The sequence below is a fragment of the Polistes canadensis genome, unplaced genomic scaffold (genome assembly GCF_001313835.1).
Source record: "Polistes canadensis isolate GaletaPanama2010 unplaced genomic scaffold, ASM131383v1 scaffold_10, whole genome shotgun sequence".
Lineage (NCBI taxonomy): Eukaryota > Metazoa > Arthropoda > Insecta > Hymenoptera > Vespidae > Polistes > Polistes canadensis.
Window position 1 is genome coordinate 476,849 of NW_014569557.1, and position 11,734 is coordinate 488,582.

Below are 11,734 nucleotides of genomic sequence, written 5' to 3' on the forward strand. Positions count from 1 at the left end.
TATATAAATAATATAAATAGAAATAAAATGTGCATGATTAATAAAAAAAATATGGAATTATGTAATATATAAAATAGAAGTCAACAAGTCTAGCCATGTTGGATTATTTATTTTCGTCAAATCACTTAACTGGAGTAACGTGGGCACGGTTAATATAATAATATAATGGATGAGTGATCCATTTGGACAAACAAAAATCATGTGCTATTGATTACTTTGTAATATTGTATAGGTGTGATTGGATACGTACAAAAAATAAAATATTATAAAAATAAGATATCACACACACACACACAAGTAGAAGATATATTATAAGGATAACAAAAATATGAAAGAAAATATAAAATAAAATAAAGTATTAATTATTTGTTAGATAAAGAATTTTGATTCTCAGACATATTATAAAACTGATCTTCCATCTAACGACAACATTATTCCAATTTATGAATCATTATTCTTTTTTTCCATTGTATTATAATTAATTGATTCGTTAATATATTGATCTATATATAATTATATATATTATTAGGATATTTTTTCTCTATAGATTTCTCTCACGTTGGTCTTTGAATTATTAAATGGAGATTAAATCACGGGTAGAAAATAATCTCTTTTATCTATCTATCTATCTATCTATACTCTACTCGTTTGCTAGCGAACGTGTGTGAGCTTTGCATTTTGAAGCAGATTAAAATCAGGGTATAAAATAATGAAAATATCGAGCTACGAAATGGACGAGTTTTGTTTTTCAATCGTTTTCAAAGAATATAGGTAAAAGGTATGACGAACCCACAGAGCTTGGTTAAAATAATGATGGCTGGTGTTATTCGAACGACAGAACACAAAATATGTATAATAGAGAGAGAGAAAGAGAGTGAAATAGAAGATAGATAGATAGAGAAAGAAAAAGAGAGAGAGAGAGAGAGAGAGAGAGAGAGAGACAAAGAGAGACAGAGCAAGTTAACAAGGGATCTAGAAACACAAAGATATATAGATAGACAGATAGATAGATAAAGAGAGAGAGGGAGAGAGAGAGATAGAGAGAGAAAATAGGAGAAGAGAGTGGGAGAAGTGGCCGGATTAAATTCTCTGACGAAGCGTAAGCGATCGATCGGTGAACCAGCAGCGATGGTGTCCGGTATCACTTTGTTTTTGACCCAGGTAATCTATCGTTGTCTTCTATCGATATCACTACGAGCAACATCCGAAATAACGTCTATACATATATACGTATATATACATATATATATATATGTATATGTACATATGTATAATAACTTTTTAAGTCTCTCCTAGCAGAATTTTCTAAGTTTCCGAATCGTTTGCCAAATGATTGCTTTTGGTGGTGACCCTGTAACCTAGAAAATTTCATCCATCGTCATTATATTTCACCACTCCTTTTTTTTCTCATCCTTTTCTTTTCCTTCCTTCCTTCCTTCCTTCCTTCCTTCCTTCCTTCCTTCCTTTGCTTCTTTCCTTCCTTCCATTTTTTCTTTTCTTTTCTTTTCTTTCCTTTCTTTTTCTCAATCGACACGATAAATTCCTCTTTCGAGAACTGAAGAACCCGATATCTGTACGAAAATTTCCGTAAGATTTCGTTTGATGAATTTCATCCTTGAAAAGAGATTCTCTCCTCCCTCTTTCGTTTTTCTCTTTCTTTTTCGTTTGTGTGTGTGTGTGTGTGGATGTGTATGGTTGATAATTACTGCTGATACAGCAAAAATTGTGCTCAAATAATCTGGCTCATAAATTTTTTTTCTTTTTCTTTTTCTTTTTTTTTTTTTAAATTAAACTTGATACATTTAACCATTTACGTTGTTAATAACAAAGAGTCATATCATATAAGAAACAATATGATCTCGATTTTTGATATACAAAAATAATATTACAAAGAATATATTTAAAAATAAAAAACGTTCAATATATATATGCGTAACGTTATCTCCGATAAAGGATAACGAATATTATTGTGTTTATAGAAAATTTCAAACAATTCTCTAATAGCCGTTCAAGTTTCTAGTTTGCTCTTTGATTCTATCGTTTGTACTGGAAGATTAGCATTTTCTCTTAATCCTAATGATACTCTATATAAACGTGAATTCAAGACTGTAGGTACTCCTATGTATCCCTTTCTACCTCTCTCCCCCCCCCACCTCTTCCCTCTCTCTCTCTCTATCTTCCTTTTCTATTTCTATATCTTCCTTTCTCTCGCACAATTACTCGATCAACCGAAAGCAATAGGATTCCGTATAACTGTAAGAAGCTTCTATGCGAGTTGAGTCTTCAGATTACGTTCGTCGCTTAATGTGGAAACTTGAAACGATTTAGAATTCTCCTTCTCTCATTCTGTTTCTCTCTCTCTATCTCTCTTTCTTTCTATTTCAGTTTGTGTCTGTCTCCTGAATTTCTATCCTCCAAGCAGCTGTGCTTTCAGTCGATAGTTGTTCAACGGCATACCCGTATCTATCGACGTACATACTAATCAGCCCAAATTCAATGCGGATTCACGTAATGATTGCATTCGCTATCTTCTTCGAGACAACGGATTCTCTATTTTTTCTTTCGTTTTCTCCTCTCTCTCTCTCTCTCTCTATTTTTCTTCCTACGTTTTTCTTTTTGCCACATTTTTATAACTTTCAATTAATTACAAAAGAACTCGCGTATAAAATTCTCGATGAATTTTCATATTGCCATGATTTTCTTTTTCTTTTTCTCATTATTATTATTATTATTATTATTATTATTATATTTAATGTCATTATACGTAAACGTTTATTAATTGAATTCTAAAATGAATGTGTTGATATAATATTTATGTGTAATTTGAAACAATATATTATTTACTTAACGACAATCGATATGTATTTTTTACTGAATAAAAATTACAATTCGAATGTTTTATGCATATATGTTTTTATAAATCACATTTCACGATTGGATATATTTTTTTTTTTTTACAAGATTGAAACCATGAGAAAATTTTCTTAAACAATTTGCGAGGAAAGAAGGTAACCATTACTACGAAGTTGTTTAGAATAAATATATCTGAATATTATTTTACAAGGATATTCAATTTCTAGCATCAAGTTCTTTAGAGTATTGGTAGACACGACTATTCACTTTCCAGAAAAACAATTCTTTTTCATGGTGAGACACCCCATTACAAAAAAAGGGCTGCGTCATGCGAGCCAAAAATTCTGACACAGAAGACCTTTACTTTTCAGAAAAATCTTTTCCGTTTTCACCACATACCTCGACCTTTACTTCTGACTGGAATCTGATTGTTGTATTTTTTATACATTTAGGCACCCTATAGCAATAAGGGCTGCATCGTAAGACCCATGCAATTCGACAAAGAATTAAAACTGCACAACCTTCGCTTTAAATAAAAACCTTCTCCATTTTCAGCACATACCTCGACCTTTAGTTTCAACTGGAGTCAGATTGTTGCCTTTTTTTTATATACGTAGGGCACCCTATAGCAATAAGCGCTATGTCTTGGGACTCATAAAGTTCGACAAAAAATCACAACTACTTGTGTTCACTTTCCAAAAAAAAGAAAATCTTTTCTTGTCTCCACAAATACTTCGACCCTTAGTTCCGACTGGAATCGGATTGCTGTATTTTTTTTTATATATATTTAGGCACCCTACAGCAATAAGGGCTGCTTTTTAGGACCCATAAAATTCGACAAAGAATTGCAACCACATGACTATCACACTTTCCAGAAGGAAAAACCTTCTCCCGTTTCTAAACAGACCATCAACCTTTAGTTCCGATTTTACTCGGATTGTTGTATTTTTTAGGACACCCTGTAGGAATTAGGGCTGCGCCCTAGTATCCAATAAATTCGACAAAGAGCACCGATCTTGGCCACAAGTTCGAGGTTAAAAGATTAGTAGAAAATCCTATCTACTTACTTCCCGTTGAGTTTATTCTCATTTACCAATAAGTCGGTCGTTAGAAATGTCAGCTTAATTTTGTTCTTTTCGAGTTAAATAAAGAAAAAAAAAAAAGAAAAAAAGAAAAAAGAAAAAGAAAGAAAAAAGAAAGAAAGAAAGGAAGAAAGGAAGGAAGGAAGGAAGTTCTCGAACTCGTAGAGATCCAGGTAATCTATTGCGACCCTTCGACATCCAGACAACAAAAGAGACGCTTTTAAGATCGGACAGGCGAAAAAGCGAATTCCCAACAGTCGACCAAAAGTCATTCTCTCTTTTATCCTCTCTCTTTCTCTTCTAAAAAGAGATCCCATAGACAATTTGAGACTTTCCTAACGTTTCAAGGAAAAGGATAGAAAAAAAAAAAAAGTACGAACTAAAGTAAGAGAAAAGAATAGAAGAGATGTTCTCTCGTTATCGTTCCAATTGCTATCACCAAAAGTTTCACTGATCGAGTCTTCCTTATTTTTCCTTACCCTTCCTACAGGAAGGATATCTCACAGTCTTTTTCTAAATCGTTGGGTTGGGACTCGTGAAAATGTGTTTGTCCGATAGCCAAAGGAAAAAAAAGGAATACAGAGGACAAAGATAGGGAAAACACGAAAAGATAAATAGAAAGAATGGAAGGGGGTGGGGAGGGGGGGGGCGGTAGGGGATAGATAGAAAGATACAAAAAATACACGTATACGTGGAGAAAAATAAACGGGAGGGAAATTCACAAGGCAGGAAATGAAGTTGGTTTGACCATTCGTAGGAATGAAGAGAAGAGAAGGGTGGACGAGGAAAAAGGGGGAGATGAGGTCGGCCAGTTAACGGTACCGCAGGGGACGAAATAGGATTCTGTGGTGACTAGCCAAATTCGCTCCTGTCCTTCAATGTCCAAAAAGATCTTTCTGCTTCTGGGCCGTAACAACCGAGCAGCACTGGTATCACCTACCCTTTTCCTCTTACTATTTATCCTTCACATTTATACCTATGTACTTTTACATATAATACACACTCAGAAACGTAGATACTTTAATCCAGACGTATATACTTAGGACGTGGGATATGCATATACTACACTACCAACCAAAAGTTTCTAATAATTCGCCGATGATTTTTCACATTATTTTCGTTACGCTTAATATATCTACTATGTTTTTAAAATATTTTTATTACTTTTCTTTTGTTTTTTTATATTCATGACGTTTTTGTTAATGTTTTTTTTTGTTAACACCCAGTTTAAAGCAACGTTTCGAAATACAATTTTCGTATTCGAACACATTTGACAATTTTTCTAAACGAGATAATTGAAGAAATTATTCGGAAACAATCGGAAAAATTGATTGCAATGGTATTTAAAATGTGTCGGATTTGTCGTTAAATATAAGAATGATTTTATCGATTTATAAAGGGCAATTTGATAAACTATATTCGATTCGTGCATACGAATATGATGATACGAAATGTAAAACACCTTATCTATTCATAAGTTTTGTATTATCTGACAAATAATATTTCATTATTCCAAAGGCATTCATTTTTTTGCTACAACTATTCTGTCTCACGGAATTCCAAAATTTTGTCGGATAGTGTACATACACACCCAACATACACACACTCAAATTCAGACGTACATATATACTCGTACATAGAAATATATATATATGTGTAATATAAATATATACACGTAAATAAACACACATAAATCCAGACGTTTATATATGAATATGTATGGATGTGCATATAGGTACATACAACACTAACAAAGAGATAAATCCAAACGTAAATATGTATACATGTGTATGTGTGTATGTGTCAGTGTATTCAACCCTTCTTGCTTGGAGGTAAAGCCTGAAATAATTATAACGTTTGCTTGAGTCAACATTTGTCAAAACCTTTTCGTCTCCCTCTTAACTTCTTACATGTTGATTTTTATTCCACCGAGAAGGAAAAAGAAAAAGATTAATCCTGAATACTCCTAGTTAGGAAGATAGGGGTTGGTCGATAATGTCGTTGCTGAAACGTGACGATAGATATGTCTCCAAGGGATGATATAAATCTTCTTCTTCTTATCTTGTATACCAGATAATCCCCTTCGCTCTAGTTTTAGTTTAACTATAGCTTAATATTATAATAATATAATAATAATAGTTATATATTATATTTTAAACTGATGTGATACGTGTCAAATTATTAATGCATCTGATCGAGATTATTTGTATTGTATTTATTTATTTATTTTCTAATATAAAAATAAAACCAATTAGATATTTCTTGATTTAGATTTAAACATTTTATATTTAAAATGAAATAAATTAATTGTTTATTTTTTGCAATCAAGAGAATTTGATTAGAAACATTGACACGTTTTGCATCTATTGTTTTGTTTTTAAGTGTCATCGTGATAGTTGTCATCAATATTTTTCGAGTATTCTTTAAAAGCATAACAACCAATTTACAATATAAAAATACGAGCACTTAAATACTTAAATACTTAACATTGTGACTCAAGTTTAAAGTCGATAATAAAAACTGTCGACGTATACAAAAATGTTTTCAAAATGATATTTATGCAACGGGATTAAAGAGCTGCATTGTCTCCATTCGTGTGAGAGTATATATTTGTGTGTTTTTCAATGGCGATGTTGTTCCACTTTCTTAACACAACGATATTCGAAAGAATGAAAGAAAATTCGCACTCGTAATGATAATCGTCGTTCGTAAAACGATAGGAAAATAACATTTTGTCGTAATATCAACGTTGTTGTTCAGGAACAATTTAAAAAAATAACTATAATTTTCGCACTCTTTATCTTCTTATACTTTTTTATTTATTATATTTTATTGTTTTTTTACGAGGAAAAGAGAATATAAAAATTAAAGAAAAAAGAAATCAATCTAGAAATTGTTTGTTCTATTAGTTTTTTTATTTCTCAAAAATGCTAATCTAAATTACGCGATACATTCATTTCATTCAACGTTCTAATCCAATTAATTTAATCGTTCTTTATACGTCACGCTAAAAACAACCACACATGCACAACATTCATATATATTCGTGTGCATATAAACATTTAAAAATATAAAATTTTATCTGAAAATGACGGGGAACGTCGTTTGAAATGTTTTTTTCTCAATTAATTTCTCTCAATATTTAATCAGACAACTAATTAGTCCATTTGAAAACGATGGAAGTGAGTAATCAAAAGGCAAAGAGATATTTATTCAATAGCAAAAGATAGTAATTAAACATTGGAATTAATCGGAATATCAAAACTGTGCGTTAACGTTCATGCTCCTTTTTGGATTTTCATGTTTGTAATCGTTGAATTTAATTATGAAACTGGAAGCATTGCGAACTGAAATAGTTGAGAACTGGAGCAGAAATCGGGAAACATCGAATTTAAAATGCAGATGTAAGCAGTCCGCTAAGTATTCTTCCGACGACAAGTCGAGCTCTTGTTCCCTAGCGTATCTATCTGTGTATAAAATTAGTTCACTCATTTCGAAATGCTTTCGACGAACGAAATGAAATGTTTCCGAACTGAAATGAATTATTCTCTTACGTTAGAGTATTCAATTATTTTCTATCACGCTTGTGTGTGTGTGTGTGTATATGTAACAAATATAAAATAATGATAATAATAATAAAATTGAACACAGTCAAATTTAAGAAACAAAAAAATAATTATCAATAATATTAATAGAAGTTGATATCAAAATATATTTGTAAAGGGAGGAAGAGAAAACAATTGTACAAAAAGAACAGTATTAAAACCGTGCACCGTATAAATCAAACGATTATTATCATTAATATTAAATTTGGATATAAAATAATTATTTAATTTTCTACACACAACACTTTGTTGGCAAAAATACAAAATACAAAATAAAATCGCGAAACACATAAATATTATTTTAATATAACACGATACAATTTCAATAGAAAATAATAATATCAAATTTGATAAGCCTAAATTGATAAAAATATATATGCACGTGATAAAAGAAAGAACCGTACAAAAGGAATACACAAAAGCGACAAACTACGAATCAAACTAACTAATAATCAAATTTTCAATATAAGTTTTAATTAAATTGTCAAAATTATATAAAAACAATGGAAATAAAATAAAATCATTAGATTAACTATATTACAATCTGGCGATACAATTTTAATCTAAAACTGATAATAAAGTTTATTATACTATAAACTTTAAAAGAAAGGGAAAAATAAAATGAAAGAAAGAAAGAAATAGAGAAAGAGGGGGGAAAAAAGGGAAAGGGAAAAAGGAAAGGAAGAAAAAAAATAACTGTGAAAAAGTTCTCGGATGAAAATTTTTGTTCACTCGAAAAACCACTCATCGAAGCTTCCATTAGTCGTTCGAACACAATGTAAGCACTTAACGAAATTGACGTTACCGTCGGAGAAGAGTGGTTCGTTCAGCGAGTATACTGACGGCTGATGTAATACGATATATCGCGTTTAATCGTATAACGAGAGGGTAAAACCGCATCAGTCGGGGGGGGGGGGGGAGGGGGTCCGGGTTTGCTTTGACGTTGCGATTTATTGCACGCCACGACCTCTACGAATTATCCTCAAATCTATCGTTCAACATTAATCTCCACGGACTTAGAGAATTTTCAAGGAAACGGATAACGTCCGATAAAAGAGACAAAACGAAAGAGAAAGTGTATGTGTGTGAGAGAGAGAGAGAGAGAGAAAGAATAAAAACTTTTCCTACCTTTTCCTCGACCCATTCCTAACTATAACTCGGAAATTAATTTCCGTTTAATAACTTGAACGCGTTATTCCCCCCCCCCTTTCCCCATTATAATTAAAAAAAAATTCAGTATGAAAATCTTCTTCCTAATAATAATATATCCATCGAAATATATTCTCCGTTAATTATTTCAATGAACGTCAAAATGTTAATATATCATAATATTATGAGACATAAAGGAGGAGGAGGAGGTTCAACTTTTATATCATCGTTTGTTTAAATCGTATAAAAAGAAAAAAAAAAAAAAAGAAAAGAATAAAGAAGAGAGAAAAAATTCTTATTGCGATGAACGATTTACATAATTTTTTCATTACGCGGACAATTTGCAAGTTATTTAAGGTATGCAAACGAACGTCTATAACAGCCGGTAAATAATCAATGAAAAATGCGAAAAGTTAATATTCCTGCTTGACCGTATTGAAATAATTAAAAGGCAAAGGTCAAAGATCACGATTCTAAGTTTCGATTAATAGAAAATTCGAAAAGAAAATGTGATCGTATTTGGTTGTGTTGTTTCCTTCATATTTCTTGTAAAAATTGATTAATACTAGAAGAAATAAAATAACGTTTTTGATATGTAATTTATGGTATTTTTGTTTGATACAGGCGCCATGGTATCCTCTTTGCGAAACTTTCGAACCGATTTCTTGGAGGAATGGCCAACGCCAGGTACCGTGCCCATTTTCGACGCTTCCATGCAATCGAATTTCACCGGGTTGGTGGGCAAAACCGTGGCACTCGTCTGCAAAGTCAAAAACTTGGGAAACCGTACGGTAAGTTACAACCAAGTCCTATGAATTTTTTACCTTTACCTCAGGACGAGATTTTTTCTCTTGTAATACCGTTATATCGAATAATATCGATCCCAATTCAGGAAGACCTTACCAACCTTCCAATATTTTCTTCTTCTTCTATATTTTATTTTACTTCTTTTTCTTTCCAATTTTTTTTTTTTTTTTCTCTAGATCTTCTTATTCCACATCTTTTTTACTTTTCGTTCTTCTTCATCTTAAATATCTGACAGATCTATAAAGATATGGATATTTTCGAATGGAAGATAGAAAATTTACGAAATTACTTTGGAATACTGAACGCGATCGATTTAATCGGGATTCCTTTTCCCTCTTATCTCTTACGATCATTTCATTTTTTTCTTTTTTTTCCACCGAATGAAAAAGATTTTTCGAAGGTTTTCATGAGAGATATTAGAATTTATAAGGGACTGGCCTAAAATTCTTTTTCATTTCAATAGAAACTCATAGAATTTTTGCCGATATTAGAAAGTATCATAAAAATATTCTTTTAAATAGAATTTGTGAAATTATTCCAAATAATTCGACATCATTTTATATCATTTCTTGTGTGTACGCGTATAATATATATATATTTTAATTTTATATTTAATAATTATTTTTTTTCATTAGAAACAAATCTTAAAAACTCAAAATGGGATTATCAAAATTTAAGATACTTGAATATATGTAGAGAAAAATATTTTTAATGGAAGAAAACGATATGCATTATACAGTAAAAACAAAAAATATCATATAAAACAAATCAAATAAGTAATAATCATTGTCACATAAATTGATAACATAAAAATCGAAAAGACATAATTTTTGATAATGGAAAAAAAAAGATGGGCTAAGTGGGGGAAAAACAAAAAATATGGGATACTTAAATATATGTGTAAGAGTACATATATTTGGAATAAAGCGTAAGCAATATGCAATATACAATGAAAAAAAAAAACAAAGAAAAATACCCACCATATAAAACAAAATCAAATAAATAATAATCATTGTCACATAAATAGATAACATAAAAATCGAAAAGACATAATTTTTGATAATTGAAAAAAAAAAAAAAGATGGGTGAAATGGGGGAAAAAGAAAAAATATAGGATACTTAAATATATGTGTAAGAGTACATATATTTGGAATAAAGCGTAAGCAATATGCAATATACAATGAAAAAAAAAAACAAAGAAAAATACCCACCATATAAAACAAAATCAAATAAATAATAATCATTGTCACATAAATAGATAACATAAAAATCGAAAAGACGTAATTTTAGATAATTGAAAAAAAAAAAGATAGACGAAATGGGGAGAAAGAAAAAATATAGTATACTTAAATATACGTAAGTACATATATTTGAAAAGGAAGAAAACGTAAGGAATGTGCAATTTCAAGTCGAGATGATCCAAGATAAAACGTTCTTTCGTGAGGCCGCGTGATATTCGTATAAATCCTTTTATCTCCCTCGCGTAGCCAAGGAAAAGGTGATATAGAGTTTGGCCCCAACCAATCTACCAACCTAACCCCGTTGCTTTACGTTAAAAATCGAGCAGCCCCATTTTATATGACCATTATATACCCAGTGGGATTCCGAGAAAGCGTTAACCGTTCGGATTACTCGGATCTGCTGGACCATTCGTTCGACTTTATTCCTTCCAACGAACGCATTTCCATTCATCGATATTCCTTTTTCTCTTTCTCTTTCTCTTTCTCTTTCTCTTTCTCTTTTTTTTTCATCTACTCTTCGTCTAGCTCGTCTAGCGAAAAAAAAAACCAAACATCTATTTTCTTTGCGTGTTTTATATATTTAGTATCTCAATCGTTCGTACGAGATTCGAATCACATTCTCGTAAAATATCGCAATATTATAATCGAACATGAGAAAAAGAAAAAACAAAATAATCAAACAATTTTCATTGGATATTCGACTAGACGCGTAATTAAATTTCTCTATCGCTTGATTCGATGTTAATTAATATGGCTTAAAATCAGTTTACGCATACGAAAAATGTAATAAAATATGCGATCAAAACGGTAAAGTAAATAAAAAGAAAAATAAAACAAAGAGGTCTAATAAAAGTTGGCTACAAAATAAATTAGGACAAAAATTACATTGTAAAAAATGTAATAACAACTAGTATTCTACTGAAATCATAATGAAGCTTCTCGTACGTATGCGCGTGAGAGTGTACGAGAAATATTTCTCTCTCTCTCTCTCTCTCTC

General features: G+C 31.1%; 1 protein-coding gene across 1 annotated transcript in view; it reads left to right on the forward strand.

Annotated features, from left to right (window-relative positions):
• Nucleotides 1–11,734, forward strand: part of LOC106793021 (hemicentin-1-like) — a gene marked incomplete in the record, with an annotated part of 31,327 nt that overhangs the window by 8,959 nt on the left and 10,634 nt on the right. The window contains 1 exon segment of the mRNA XM_014759590.1: nt 9,314–9,480. Coding sequence (XP_014615076.1) covers nt 9,314–9,480 — 167 coding nt within the window.